Raw genomic sequence first — 16,138 nt, forward strand, 5'->3', positions numbered from 1 at the left:
ACGTGCAAAAAAAAATATAAGTACTATAGCACTCTCAAGATTTTTCCTTCTCAGGAAAAAACACTCATGACCCATGATATTTTTTACTTCGAAAAATACTGACGCGCTTAAATATCAAAAAAATTTCTAACCCTTCTTTTCGCATTCCATGCAAGAATGCATGAGAATCCTATTTCGCCATTTATCAGAGTAATGGGAATTGAGTAATACTCACGCACGTTTGATCCAATATCTCCGAATTTTTCATACAAGAAGAAAACTAATCTCTCTGAATATGTGAAGAAGAAGCATTGTCAAAGATAACACTTTGAACGGCGAACGCGCAATTACTTGTGCAAGCGGAAAATAGGCGCGAGAAAGGGCGCGAGTTTGAAATAGACCAACTGTAGCGGCGTAAGTGGCGGCGCGGCGGATTGCGCGGGCGTTCGTTCGGTGGAGGAAGGTTCGCGAGCGCGGCCCCGCTCGCTCGCAGTATCGCGGCGACCCTCGACTCGAAAGCATCGTGTATCCCCGTCACCCGGCTAGAGGGGGACTTGCGGACCGTGTGGATCGGTGCGGTTCGAGGCCGCGTTGGTTGTGTGAAACGTGAGAACCTCTCCCGGAATCCTCCTCGTCCGTGACCAAATTCGTGCGCGTGTCGGCGGGAGCCGATCTTCGTCTTCGTCGTCTTCGTCGTCCTCGTCGTCGCGGCGCTTCTTCGAGAGGAAGGTAATGGGTGGAAATCTCGCGTTGTAAATTCGGTGAACGCAGTCGATCAGGAGAGGAGTAACTCTTTCTCGTCGTTCCTCCCCCTTTTTCCCCCCGCGACTCGTAATACGATCCGCGATGCGATGTCTGTGTGATATATACGTGTGAAAAGTGTTTTTTTCCCCCGCCAGTACTGTCTTGTCGCCATTTCACTCACGCACCTCCAGCCCGGAGACCGAGAAGAATATTTTGCAGACGGAAGCTGGGGACGAGGCTCAATCGAAGGTGTTTGTGTGACGGATCGTCGAAAAGGTAATGAGCGTTGCGTTTCGAAGTTAATTTATCGATTTTTATTATCTCGGTGTTTGATTTGTACGCAAAGACGCACTTTCGAAAAACGCTGTGCGAATAGATCGTTGTTGCAACTTGGTACTCGTCAATATATCATGTTACCACGTACGGTTTAGAATTTCATCTGCCGGGGATAAAAATCGCGATTTTTTCGCGTGACTCGAGAAATTGGTCGTAACGTTTTTTTTTCGCGCACACCTTCACACACACATACGCCATATTTATTGCGAAAAATCGTTCGTAGTAACTTCATGTAAAACACAGAGCACGTCCCTTTTTTTTTTGTGTGTGTCGAGTTATATTTTTCAATTTTGATAGTCTGTAAAAAAAACACTTTTACAAAACACTTTTGAAAACACCTCGTAGAAAATATTGAATAGTAAATGCATTTTATAAAGAGGTTTTGTAACAAATATATTATTTTACCCACCGGGTGTAAGTGATTGCGGATAGACACGATTTGCGCAGGTAAAGGTAATTTGTTTTCAAAAACATTTTTTAGCGAGTCTGCCACTCTCCCTCTTTTCCACGAATAAGCTCAAGTCCTTTGACCGCGGCTATTCGTTCAGCGTCGAGGTAAACAGAAGATTGAGTCCTTTTTACATGGAATTGAGACGCGCCGATGCGTCGCCAACGATTTCCGAGAAGCGTGTATACAGTTTTTTTTTTCCGTTTTCTCTATCGAGCTCGTCGATAGTATTGCCTATTTCGTTTTATTTTATCCGTTATCCGACTTATATACCGATCGTGAAAAATATTCGGCCCCTCTTTCTACAACTCAAAATAGCAAATATATTTATTTACAATTACCATATGCTTTATATTATGATTCTAAGTAAATAATTAATCTTAGATACAAGCTCAATCATATAAACTTTTATTTATTTATTTTATTTAATATATAGCTTGATAAAACACAAAAGAATAGATTGTTAATATATATATCATGGTATTCGTTTTTTATGGTTTGATAATTGATGATTAATTGAAACTAATTAATAATATATGATATTTAACATTTGTTTTCTTACATAATTATCCGATTTATATACCAATCATGAAAAATATGTTCGGTTTTTTTTCTGTAATTCAAAGTGTGGAATATATTTATTTATAATTAAGACAATATTTTTTATAAATCTAACTAAATATTTTATTTTAAGCAGAAACTGTATAATATAAATTTTTATTTTATTTTCTTGAAATGTTTAATGATACAAAAGTATAAACTTTAAATATATCTCATGGCATACTTCTCGTTTTATGGCTCATTAACTGACATTTAATATCTGCCACGACTTTGCTCTTGCACAGTTATCTTATATGTATAATCATCTTCAAGTCCCTTAATCCTTTTTGCATTCAGAATAGTAAATATATTTACTTATGATTTACACAATCTTTTTTATTATAATTCAAAGTAAATGTCTAATTAGACGAAAGTCGTGTGATGTGAATTTTTATTTTATGTATATTCTGGTAATGCGTATGTTCTTAATGGTATAAAAAAAAAATAGATTTTCGATACACGTTAGGATATTCCGTTTTATAGCTCATTAACTGATGACATTTGATACCTGCCATCCGACGAGAGCTCGCTTTTTGTGTAACCCGAGTTGTGTATCCGCGCGAGTTAAGATTATTATTACGCAGTAACTATTACGTATATTCACCCGACGCACAGCTCAGATTTTAGCGAAGGGGATTCCATTAACCACGATTTGGAACCCTTAATTCGAGCTCGTCCCGGCTCCAAATCTAGTTCCGTCTCAGATTCCTCAATGCATGGGAGTATTAATTTTCCAAAGCCAATTATCCGTAACTATGAACGTATGAAGACATAGTTTCTACCACGTTTACATAGGAAATACTATTTTTATGATATTACGACGATGCTCATTAAAATTACGAAGAATACAATTGATTTTTACGATATGATCGGAATATAAAAGTCGATAAAAAATATATATATATATATATATATATATATATATATATATAATAAACCTATTATGATTGCATCAAAGGTTATGAAAAATAAAATTGATTGTTTTTTTTTTTTACAAAATAATTGGAATACATAAGAGATCAAATATGAATATACATAAAAATAATAAAGTTATCGCGATTGCATCGAGGAATTTAAAATAATTTTACTTTCAAATTTCTTCGAGTAATCTTGCCTTGAGGAGAGATAATCCTTTCCATCTGTTTGTTTACGATTAACTAAGATTTATCCGTGAAACGTTGCGCGACGTCATCCTCCAAATTCACGCAAGCCCCTTCCCCTCGGACAAGATCCCCGGGCTTTTCGTTATTTACGTGCCAACAAATAATCAGATTTGCGACAACTTGTTGCTTACCGGAAAGCGCGGAAAGGCGAAGTTCGAAGACACCGGGGCGGAGAATCGCGCTAATAGACCGACGAGAGATAGAGATGAGAGAAAGAGAGAGATAGCGGAATCAGCTCCCGCGGCCATTAAATTAATCAACCGCCCGACCTCGGGAAAACACGGACCCCGGGTCTGAAGTTCTCTACGTCACCCGCGGTCGTTTGTACAGCGCCGTCGCAATTTCCCTCGACCGTCGTCGCTCCAACTTTTCCGACGACAATGATGACGGAATAAGGTCACCGGAGCTGAAAAACGAACAATACAGATCCTCCATATGACGCGAAAGAGAGAGAGAGAAGGGGAGGGAGGGGTGGGTCGGTACTCGTTTGCGCGAGCAGAGGGAGGGGGGGGGGAGAGGGGATAGAATCATAACTCGCGGCTCGCGCGTAAATTATTTCACCTACCTTCCCGCTAATGAAACATAATGAAATGTAAAGCGCAAAAAAGGTTTTTAGTTATCCAACTGCCGCTGCTATTCCGAGAGTGCGGCGACTTGCACCACCGCGGTTAAATAACGTTTCCACCTCCTGCTTTTCCCCCCCTCTCTTTCCCCGGTCGATCGCAAGAACGTTCCGCGGAATTCTACCTCGGATGAGCACGTCCCTCGAGATGGATCTCAGTCCGACTCACAAGAGCGTGTACTATAATTACGGATTTTTACTTACGCAACGCGTACTGACGCGAGCCGCGAATTCAGGTCTCTTGCGAGATATTTGCCACAGATATTTTCTCGCGTAAAAATATAATTGAGTTTCCGTGAAGGAAAAACTTAACTCGGCTCACTACTGCTCCAGTTCATCAACGTTGATATATCGTGGAGAAAAATAGAGCGAAAGAGTGTACGCGTATATTTTTTTCTGCGATAGGTAAAGGGATTATAAAATTTCGAGTGGATTAGTCTTCTCGGGTTGAGGAGAAATTAATATGAATATTTTTTGCCTCATAATTTTCGTTGATTTTTTAGTGGTTTTATAATAGATTGCAAATTATATTTATTCTACTATTTATTCTAGGAGCTTAAAAAGGACCGAGAAATTTTTTAATAAAAGATTAAATGCAAATTATATTAAAGAGAAATAAAATTATGTGATATGCACGGACATTTTTTAAAGCATTTTAAAGATAATATAATAATATAATAATAACATGTAAAATGAGTTCTTTGTTATAGGTAGGTAGTAAAAATTAGTATTTAAAAGACGTGATAAATGAATTACTAAATAAATTGAATTCGTAAATACTGTTTCTGCATTCGGTTTCTTACAATCGTATAGCGTTGTGATCAATACTGAATCGGAAACATGGAAAGTTTTGTAGTTAGCTCACTGCTCCTAGGGTGAAAAGGAGTATTTAACGGTGGAAGTTCGTGAAGTTGGTCAAATTTTGAGGGATATAAATATTTTTCGTGTGCTTTTCATTAACTGTTCGGTTTACATTTTAGCCTCTCGTCAGAAAGGCTAGCGACAAAATACAGGACGGTTATTTTAAAAGCAGAAATTTATGTTTACCGAAAGAGCGTCCAAGTTTTAACGCCGTAATTAACATTTTTAAATGTACAATTTTTTTTCTCTTTCTTTCTTTCTTAAAATACTTATAATACAGCACAGAAATGTTTATATAAATTTTATCGCAGATAATCATGTTTAATTTCTTAAACATAAATCAATCAATACAAAATTTGATGAAAAATATCAGTCGTGTATAATTTTATCGTCAAAATCAAGCATGTCTACATCTTATTATATATTGCATTTTTATCTTTCTATGAAAAATTGTGTACAAAGTTGCTGCAAAAAAAATTTCCAACATATGTATATATGAATTAATTAAATTATTGTATTTGTATAAATATTAAATTATTTATAATATATACACAGAAATAATAGTAATGACTTGACGAATTCTATTCAAGATAGAAATATTCTGTCAAATATTAAGTGGTGCCACATGATAGATCGCCAATCGTTTCGAAATCCGGTATTGGAACGATTCCAGCGACGCGATTTTTCTTGAAGCCGAGTGGTGGTCAGCCGGAAAAAAGCGGGTCGGAAGCGCCGTAAAATTTCGACGACTCGCGATGACACGATTGGTTGGCCAAAGTCGGGGCCTGTCGGAAGCGATTCGAATGTGATTTGAATTTTGAATTCGCGGATCTGCATATGTAAACACGAAGCCGTCGCGAGATACGATCGCGTAGCCGATTGTGTTGTCGTCGTTCGCATCCGGGACGAGAGGGACTGTTTCCGAGATCTTCGATTGATAGATTTATGCAGGTTTTAAAAACGAAATTTATGCGATTCGTGAAGTATATACGTGTATATGTGTGCGGGAGGAAACTAGCCTGCTAGCTACGCGCGCCTCTTTTTACGGCGGACATTTTTTCCCGACCGTTTCTGCGGGTGAAATGATAATTGAGAAACGCTCGTTCCCTTCTTTCTCCATCGAATAATGGATTCACTTAGCAAAAAAATCGGCACGTTCTTATGCGCAACGGACGGAGAGGGGTGGAAGGAGGGGGAGGATCCGGGGGAATGTAATGGTACGAACCGACCGAACATCGCCTTTTACGCGGCACTTTATTCGTCCGCGCGGTAATATCACGTTATCCTTTTGATTACGTTCATGTAAAAGAACCCCAAGAACCCCAAAGACGACGACCCCCACTGAGCTCTCGGCGGCCCCTGAATTATTCAGCAGTTACGCGAGGAAAAAGCGCGTCGCCTTCTCTCTCTTTTATTGACATGCCTTAGGATCAATTTTGTTTACTGCATCGAAACTGGATTATCACCTCGAAATTACTTTCGACAATATAATTTTTAAGCAATGCATATTCGCTTTTGAAATATTATCTTAAATTATCGTGCGTGTTTCTCGCACCGCTCGCCTCAGAGTATTACGTCATTAATTATCGTAATCGAAAAATGGAGAGATCTTTCTTTTTCTTAAGAAGTTCATTAGTGATGAATTATTTGATGAATTTAAAATTGATTTTTATTTTTGACGAGATTTTTGAGAAAGGAATAAAAAGGTTAAAATTCTACGAAAGTAAAATATACACTGCGATTTAATTAAGCGACAGGATTTTGTTCGGCGAAAAATTCTTTGCGAAAAGAGAGAGATTATAATTAAATAATGAAAATTAATTAAAACTATATTTTATTTTTATATATTCTTCCTTGTGTTCCTTGTATTCGGACACTATGATTATTCGATTATGCAAGATACAGACAATGGCTTTTCGCTTATAGTTGTAGAGACGAAGTATTCTCCTACCGACGGTTATAACAGATGATTGTACGGTCGCAAGGACATGATGAATTGTTGCTCCACTTCATTTTATTTTAGCTCACCGATAAAAGATAAGCTTTATATTTTCCCAACGGTATCGTGTAGTAGTAACGGTAGAAATTACTATCCGAAGTAGTTGCATCTACTAGTAGGTCGTTTCGCAGCTTTATCTTCCCTTGACGTCTCCTTATATGGAGCACTTAAAAGTTTCGCGTTCCTCTCTTAATATTTTGCGCGCGCACACACATACACACAAACACACATAAGGGTCTGGAAAATTGTCGGATGTGAGGCGCGCGCGCGCGTGTCGAATTCCATCGCGCTGTCGCGTTACGGAATGAGCGACTCAAGTATGCAACACGTGCGTACACATACGTGCGTGCGAACGTACGGCGGATGTTAACACGTGTCGCGTGCATGCCGCGCGCCACGGCCGGACTAATAGCGCTCGGCGATTTTATTTTTTATCCTTCTCTACCTTGTGGATATGTCAGCGCAGGATGTCTCGTGGCACGTGGCACCAGTGGTCGGTGCTCTTGCTGCTTCTGCTGGCCACGCGATTTCTCTCCGTCCACGGACAATGCGGATCGTACGCCCAGGACCGACAGGAGAAGCAGGACAAGCAGGACAAGTTGGCGCTTTACAAGGTTATCCTGAGGACCTACTGGTCGAGGGCGCGATTCCCGCGACATTATCCGGAGTGGAAGCCCCCGGCGCAGTTTGGCAAACTGATCGGTGAGTTTTAGTTTGTTGGTGTCAAATGACCTCGATCGATTCGTCGTGCATAAAACAAGGGCATGATAATCCTAAGACTTAGTACTCGCCGCTATATATGTATATAGCTATTCTGAGCAATTTAATTTTTTTTAATTTGTTTCCCAATTTTACTTTTTTGTCACTGAAAGATATATTATTACATCTGTCTCTTCGAAAATGCTTTCAAAAAATTTGCATGTTATATATTGATAGAAATACAAAAAAAAAAAAAAAAGGAAAGCATGAGTACCATACATTTTAGGATAAATGCCACAGAAATATTTGATGGTTAGATTTAAGTAATTTAAATGATATAATTTGCATATACGAAAAGAGAATTACAAACAGTTATACAGATTAAGAGTTATTTTTCTACGGTGATCAAATTCAATTTAAAGGCTAATATATCATTTGTAACGCATTTGGATCTGACGCGCATCTCGAATGAAGATTGAAATGTAAAATATGCACATTGAATATACTTCTCTCGTTACGTACTAGGATGTCAAAAACGGTTTTAATCAAACGCGACGTTATGTAAAATTAGATTAAATTGTTCCGGAATGATTCGAATCTCATCTATTGAGAATGCTGAGATGAAAGATCTGAGATAAGAGTTAGACTTTTTTAATTATTTTCAATCTACACGATCATCCGCAAAAGAGCAGCGTCGCTCTTAATTAATGAGATCTCTCTCTCTCTCTCTCTCGCGAGAGCTGTCTGTCGGCTTATCGACTCTCATCTCGACGACAATTTCTCTCACGCGTCTCACCATCGAAACTTTAATTCGATCAAATCCCCGCAGATATCGCGCGATTCCGATCACGGCGAATACTTATTTCTCCCGGACGATTTCGGGCAACGTCAGCAGCCCGAGCCTTATTCTGCGGGTTTATTTTCTTCGCGATCTCCTTTCTCGGTTGCGTCTTTCGACCCGAAAGGCGCAAAGGTGGGCGGGAAACGATAATTGGAGAAGTTGGGAATTATCGCATTACGCCACTGGCGTTCGCAGTCGTCTGACATGAATTTGAGATGTTTTTGCGCGTGCCTCTAAAGATGACAGAGCATGTATAATACATGGAGTGTCTCTCTCTCTCTCTCTCTCTCTCTTATAATAATTAATAATAATCTTTTTATTATATAAATGAATTTTTGGTATAAGTATTATGTAAAATTTTCTATTTTTTCCGAGCATAGATGATCTTTTCATACTGTTGTCAACAAGCGACAAGCTTGGTTGAAGATCTTTGATTTTAATCGCTATCTATAACCGAAACACCCTATACATAGCACGAGCAAGTGTCGTAAGTTTTCATCGGTCTATAAATCCCTCGCAACCCCTCTTGCCACCAGTTAGTCTCCATAGTTTCGCGCTTTCACTTGGTGTCTGTGGTCGTGATCCTTCGTTCTCGTTTCGTCTCCCCGACCATTCTCTTTCTCCTCCGCTTCCCACAACGCCCGGCTCTAGTCCCTTTCCTCATGTAACAAAGTCGAATAAATTCCGTCGGATCTGATCCGGCCGTTTTGCCGAATGTACGAGGGCGAATGTTCCGCGAGAAAACCTCAAATTCGAATTAGAAAACCGCGTGTGCGCCGCCGAAATTCAATTTCCAGACTCCAGCGGAGAGATCGCTCTCGGCGGCAGTGGACGAGAAGAATCCGAAGAGCCGCTTTTTCTTCTTTCGCCGAATTTATTCTCCGTATTGGTAGTTCGTGATTCGAAATATTTCCTGAAATATTTTGTTCGAATATAATTTAAAAATAACGGTTATTGTATTTTTATACATAAATGAATTTGGATCATCAGGGAAAAATATCTGCTGGATAATAATTGGGAATATTGTATTTTTATAATATAGTTTAATTAAAGAGAAAAATGCTGCATATACATACAATATATATAAAAGTTATTTTTTTATTTTAAAATTTTATACGATTTGTTTAATGAATGGTATTATTTTTTTTTCGAATATACATACTTTCATAATTTATTTATTTTTATCGCAATCAAAAAATTTATCAGACTTTGTCTTGATCATAACTTCAACAGCCACGTTGCGATTCATTCCGGAAAATAAATTTCGCGAAAAGTTTTGCGCGTTAATTACAGAAAAAAGGAAGAGGCGCGACGCGTGAAAAATCGGGAAAAATGCGTAGGTTTTGTCCGGAAAGAGGATCCCGAAGGATGGTTAGATAAAGAATCGGAGGGGAGAGGAAGGCTGTGAGTTTTCTCGTATAATACGAAGGAGGGAGGGAGGGAGGGCCACGTGAAGTGGGCTCGAAACCGAACAGAGCGGAACAAAAGCAGGGACAAAACGTAATCGAAAATCCTTTACGCCGTCCCGGGGAGAAATCGCGCGGGACGTACGAGGCACGAGACGGGGGTGATACGGAGGACGGGTAGTAGGTTTCTCTCCGCATTCCGTAGAACCTCTCTGTGGATATATCCTGCGTGCACACAGTCGAGCGAACACGTTCGATCGTTAACGGCCGACTAATGGAATGGAATTCGCATCTCTTCGTTCTCTCGTCGTATATACACTCTCCGTCGTTTCCGCCATTTCTTCAGTCGTGCGTCTGAATCGTAAAACTGTTGCCCGCGCATTGTCGTTGTTTTCCTTTCATGGCTCCGGATATGGTCGATTTAATTCGAGTCTTTTTTCTTTTTTTTTCCTCTTTCCGTTGCTGTGTTTCTTTTCAATTTTTTTTTTTTTTTCGTCCATTCTTCAATTTATCTTTTCTCTTTCCCTCTCTTTGTCACTGTTCTTGAACTCTGAATTTAGATGGAGGCACGCGCAATCATTACTCGATAACGTGTAATCGAATCTAGATACACGATACATCATATTTTTTAATCATATATTTTATTCGTAAAAAGATAAAATTTTTTAAATAAAAATAGTTTTTAGTTGATATTACATTTGATAGTACTTTAAAGTTTATTTATTTCTGAAAATGGAATGAGATAATAATATCTAATTGACAAGAAAAATTGATAGAATAAAATAAGTATTCTTTTCGATAGACAGCCTTTATAATTAATAATATTGACGTACATTCTGTATGGCAAGAAATAACGCATCGTGTATCTTGAGAATTGGCACATTTAAAGAAAAGTAGCTCTTAACTAAATAATGAGAATTATATGTAAACACATTGAAACTATCATAACTGAACCAGGTTAGAATAAATGCGCATTTGACTCGGTCACTCGAGCTTCTCGTAACTTGCACGTATCCACGAGGAACAAAGGGACGCGCTGTTACCGCGTGCGAGTATCTGCAAAGCAAGCACGATATAATAATAGCGTCGCTAATGCACAGTAGACACTACGCTAATGGCGAACAAATATCTTCTTCAGAGGTAGAACGAATTATATCGAATAACAAGGAAAATCTTGTAAACGTCTTTGCGCGGTGCACGGAAATGGGAAATTATTTTCTGACGGACATAAAAACGTAATCTGCGCGAAATGCTTTAATTGAGAATCGCGAATTTGATTTTACGCTTAAAAATATGTTTTTAATGACGTTTGATCTTTTATGCTTTGCTAAAACAAAGAGAAAAGAAGAATAGCAGGAAATATGACGCCAACGTATATTTATATACATCATAATCTTCTATAATAACATCTTTTAGCATCAAATGTGCACATTTTCTATTCACAAAAGTATATCAAATAATTGCGTTTTCATACGTCGATATATTGATACAATAATCGTTCCATTGCGAATAAATTGTTCTCTCGGCAAAAAGCGTCGCTCGATATTGAGATTTTTATCTCATACGTGGGACGGCATTATTATGGCAATATGTTTTCCATAATATGTTCGCCGCGCTTTTATTCCACGACGATGATACACATCGAAAGTTTGGGCTATTTGCGCGGGAAAAAAGGGATCGCGGCAAGTCAAAAAACACTCCGACGTATGCGAAAGTTTGCCTATTCCCGCTATGCTAATAGATTCCCATATAACAGCGACAAGAAAAAACGTTTTTTTCCCCTTGTCACTGGCAATTCGCGGACTTCATGGAATAAATGTTTAATAAAGGTATCGCGTGTACTATTTTGCAAACGCGCTCTGAATTTAAATGCACGTATTTATGCGTGTACTCGCAATTCATCCTTGAGTCTTCTTGGATGTTGAGTGTTCTCTTTCCCGTAGCGTGAATCATCTAACGCGTATAGGGCGGACCAAAAATATCTCCGGTGAGCGCCAGCTTGCCATGTCTACGTGCGCGAGCATAGATTCACTAATTCTTGTAAATAATCTTTCATTTGTAATCATTCAAGATCTAGAATGCTGAAGTATTATACTTTTACTTGTAAGAGAGACAAACAAAGAGAGAGAGAGAGAAAGGCATATATAAATATTTAAAAAAAATATATATATTTTTTTTATATTATTATCACAAAATATTAATAAAATGACGAAATGTTATATTAATTTATACTATTACGGCTGGAAATCATTTAGTAATATATAGTGACTTGTAATTGCGTATATATTGAGACTAAAATTACTCGTATCGAAAGAGTGACAGTTTGTGATAGTTTTTTTTGTTCGACAAGATTTAATCACGTGAACGCGATTATCGAGCGCAGGAGGGTGCTCGATATAACTCGACATACACAATGCACTGTAGATTTCTCAACTAGAAAGAGAGAGTTTCCCACGTTTAGACACCGCCGACAGAATGTCTTGGAACTTTGCTGAAGAGGTAAAGCAGCAGACTCTGGAACGAGGCCACGCCATACAGCACGAAGCGGAGATCGGAAGGAAAACGGGATAAAGTTGCTGCGAATGATGCCTCGTACATAAAACTTAAGCGCAAGTAAGCTAATTTCGCGAGAACTTTTCAAAAACTTTCAAAATATATATGTTCGCCCGTGTGTCTGCCTCTGAAACATTTCTTTTTCTTTGTCAGATTTTATTCTCGCTTTAACAAGATTCTCGACTCGATGACGCTGAGTAAAAAAATACGTGTGAAATGACTAAGAAAATAACATATATTTAATTTCTGAGGATTGCAATTAAAAACAGATTAATATTTAAAAAAGATTTTATATAAGGTGCAAAAATACGACGTAAGGGGAATGATTAAAAATTTGTTGCTTTTTTTTAAAGAAATGCGTTTTTACTCATAGAATCAAGACAAACGACACACTGCCAAAATCCGAATTTGATAATAGAAAATCGTGGAAAACGTTTACGCGATAGTTCTCTCTTCTGCGAATGAGTCAAGGACCGCTTCTAATTATTCTACCCTCGAGACACTCGCATCGCGTGCGCGCGGTGGTCTCGTAATTTTTTTTTTCTTTTTTTTTTTTTTATTTATTTATAGTTAGAACGACGGCTTGGTACAAGTGAGGGATAGAGGGAAAGTCGACTGGACTACGAACGAGGTAGCGTGCGGTGTAGAGATCCAGAAAAAGCGAGAAGGAAGTAACGATGTGAAAGAGAAACAGAGGAATAGCATAACGAAGAGAGGGTGAGAATACGGGGAGAGAAGAGGGAACGAAGAGGAGGTGTATTTTTAGTCCGGACCGAGAAAGCCGAGCTCTTCTTTCCCTTTGCTCCCATTTCTCTTTTCCCGTATACACCGGCTGCACCCATATTGACGGTGAAAAGCAGAAGAAGCGGGAAGTTGGGGGAAAGAGAGGAGGGAAAGAGCGCCCATTGTCAGCGGATTTGTTAAGATTGGAATCTTCGCGAAGGATCTTCGCGAAGGCGCGTTGTGACTGCGACGGATCACCGGCTTCTCCTTCGCCTTCGTGAAAAGATTATATAACGTGGCAGTTAATTCCGCGTTAAATTCAACGACCTCTCAAAGTATATACAACTCGAGCCAAGAGCGACGACGTTATACAACTTTCTGACAGAATCGCTAAAAGGCGACTTCTCCAATTCTATCATGACGCTTTCGCTTTTCCCTCGTCACCCGACACTTTGAGGAAACCGGAAGAGCATTCCGCGTGTTTCGAGATGGTGTGTGTGTGACGAGCAGAAAGATTGAGGCAATTTTTAGTCTGTCCAACTCGTGGCCTATTTCTTGTCTGTTTAGTTTCGAGCGTGTAGGACACTCATTGTCAGTCTTGTTTCGTTATTCGCAAGAGGCACTCAAAGCAGCCGTTTGTTTGTTTAGTTGCTCATTATCGAACGAGTACATGTTGTTTACAATTCGCTATATTTATGTTTGCATACTTTATCTCGCATTATCAAAAAAAGTATAGTATATCGTGTATCGAAGAATGTTATATTCTATGCTGTACTAATATATATATACATATGTATATATATATATATAATAACTTAGATTGTCATTTATAATATTACATGATTAGTTATATATAAAACTGTTTTACACTTGCCTCTAGAGAAAGAAAGAAAATTGGATAAAAATTCCAAAGTTACAAATTATATAAGAAGATTGATTTTCCACGCGCGCGTTAAGTGAGAGAACCCTCACCTTGGATATAAATTACACGAGAAGAACATAAACAATTTTATTAAACTTAAATAATAATATTCGTCTTTCCTATTTATCCAATGTTAAGCTAATGTTTCTCTTTGATTTTATTCCTCGTCATAACCTACTTGGACGCGCAGATTCAGGCGAATCTAAAAAGCCAAGCCGGTTCATCTTTGTGGAGCATCTTGCTGCTCGAACGTTATGTAAAGGGAGAGAAAGAGAGTGAGCGGACTTATAATTACTGCCTGCTCAAGTCGTAATGTTAATTGAGCGAGACTCGAGATTTTCACCCAACTCGCGATAACGCGATTCGAGATGGGCACCATTACGTTTACTGTAATAGAGATTGAATCCGTCCTAATTTCCGCGATCGCCATTCTCGACGAGATACGTTTTTGCTCGCGCGTCAAAGAAATTCAATTCTTAAAAGTTACATTCACAAAAGCACGTATCGAAGTGGAGACGAGCAAAGAAAGATCTCGGATCTGTTTACTCGAAATTCGGGGAATAACGCGCGCGAGTATCGATTTGTCCCGATGCCATGCGATGTAAACACGCTCCCGACGACGATACGGCGATAATGCGGATAATAATTTACGACGACAGGAAATGGACGGCGCATTAATAACGACGTTTCCGGCGAGATGTCCGCGTTATTTTACCATCGCGGCGACCGAGCGACGCCGATCGAAGAGAGTCGTTCTCGCGGTTAGCGCGAAAAATATATATATATATATATATATATATATATATATATATATATATATTTATATCACGACGAATCTCTGTGCGATGAAAATAGAACTAGGGCGAGAAATATGTCCGGGGACATGCGCGGAGCCACGCGTGCGCGCATAAGTGATGTTTAATTAGTTTTCCGCGTGTACGTTATTAATGCGTTTTCAGATAATTAGAACGAGCGCTCTTGTGCTCGAGATCAATCTTCTTAGACTGATACTCGAGGGATCTTTTCCACTATAACACGTTTTCTTTTCACGTCATCATCTCTCTTTCTGCATTGCTTCTCAACGTGCATTATAAAATATGGAATTGCGCGCGTATCATAATAATTTTGCGAGCTTTCTCAGTTTTTTTTTTTGCAGCCTGCATCCTTATGATATGTATGTTTTTAATATAAACAGAGTTGCATTTTAAAATAGCAGCATGTGAATATGAATTAAATAAATCATGTTTTATATGCGAAAGAAAAAAACGACGAAAATTCCGGAGTCCCGGGCATAACGTATAAAATGGATCCGATATTAAGACGGAGAACAGAAAGGCATCTTAAATCTGAAGTAATTCATTAAAGCGCCGCGGTACTTCTGACTATCCTGAGAGGTTTTTCTCTCGGAGGCGAATCTTTCCCCTTATCAGTGTCATAATCGCCAGTCAGAACAAACCGCAAAGTGTAACGAAGGAGGAGCCTGGTTAGAGAACAAGCGACCGACAGAAGATGGGAGGAGGGACGGATGGGAAAGAGAGGCAGAGAGAGAGAGAGAACAAGTACGACAGAAAGCTTTCTGTAGCAGATGTAGTACTCGCATCTGAAAATCATCCCTCGAGGGGCTTTTGTTGATTTAATAAACGCCAGCCCTCGAGCTCACCAGCCCCAACTCTATCCATTGTCATAGTCTTCCTTTCTCCTTCGTCTGCATTTCTCCCTCTCCCTCTCCTCTCTCTCTCTCTCTCTCTCTCATTCTCTAACTTTTTTTTTTATGTATATTTTTCTATCTTTACTTGTTTTATATTCGCCTTCCGTTTCCTTCACTCGGCTCACTCATTTGTTACCGCTTCGGATTACGTTACGCGCGAATCAATGTCCGAGCTTCCGAGAGAGAGCAAAAAAGGACGAAAAAGAAAAAAGAGAAAACTCTCTCTTCCTTTGTCGCAGTGCAGAGCCCATGTATTTGCATGATTCACAAAAACATCGAGACGAAAGCACGGCGCGGCGATGTACCCGAATATCCGTTCATGAACATTTGCGTGAATTCGCGAAGCCACCGTTTCCGATTGGATTACAAAGTGCGGGATTTTACGTATGCGATTTTGCGCAGCTATAATTGCCTCACTCATTACTCGAACTTTTTTTCGCGCGACGATCTCCTCTCCTTACGTCGCTTCGCGTTTTTTTCCTCGTTTTCGCATCTCCGACATTTGTATCGTATTTCCTTCGTTATGATATCGCG

At 39.1% G+C, this 16,138-nt stretch overlaps 1 protein-coding gene across 2 annotated transcripts in view; it reads left to right on the forward strand.

Annotated features, from left to right (window-relative positions):
- Window positions 1-491: 491 nt before the first annotated feature.
- The window catches only part of LOC126850512 (uncharacterized), a 158,352-nt gene continuing 142,705 nt past the window's right edge, over window positions 492-16,138 (forward strand). The window contains exons 1-2 of one of the 2 annotated variants that reach the window (XM_050593622.1): window positions 492-999; window positions 7,214-7,454. In XM_050593622.1, coding sequence (XP_050449579.1) covers window positions 7,220-7,454 — 235 coding nt within the window. In that variant the 5' untranslated portion in view covers window positions 492-999; window positions 7,214-7,219. The remainder of the gene's footprint in view (window positions 1,000-7,213; window positions 7,455-16,138) is intronic. The other variant, XM_050593623.1, reaches the window with a different exon arrangement.

The sequence above is a fragment of the Cataglyphis hispanica genome, chromosome 6 (genome assembly GCF_021464435.1).
Source record: "Cataglyphis hispanica isolate Lineage 1 chromosome 6, ULB_Chis1_1.0, whole genome shotgun sequence".
Taxonomy (NCBI): domain Eukaryota; kingdom Metazoa; phylum Arthropoda; class Insecta; order Hymenoptera; family Formicidae; genus Cataglyphis; species Cataglyphis hispanica.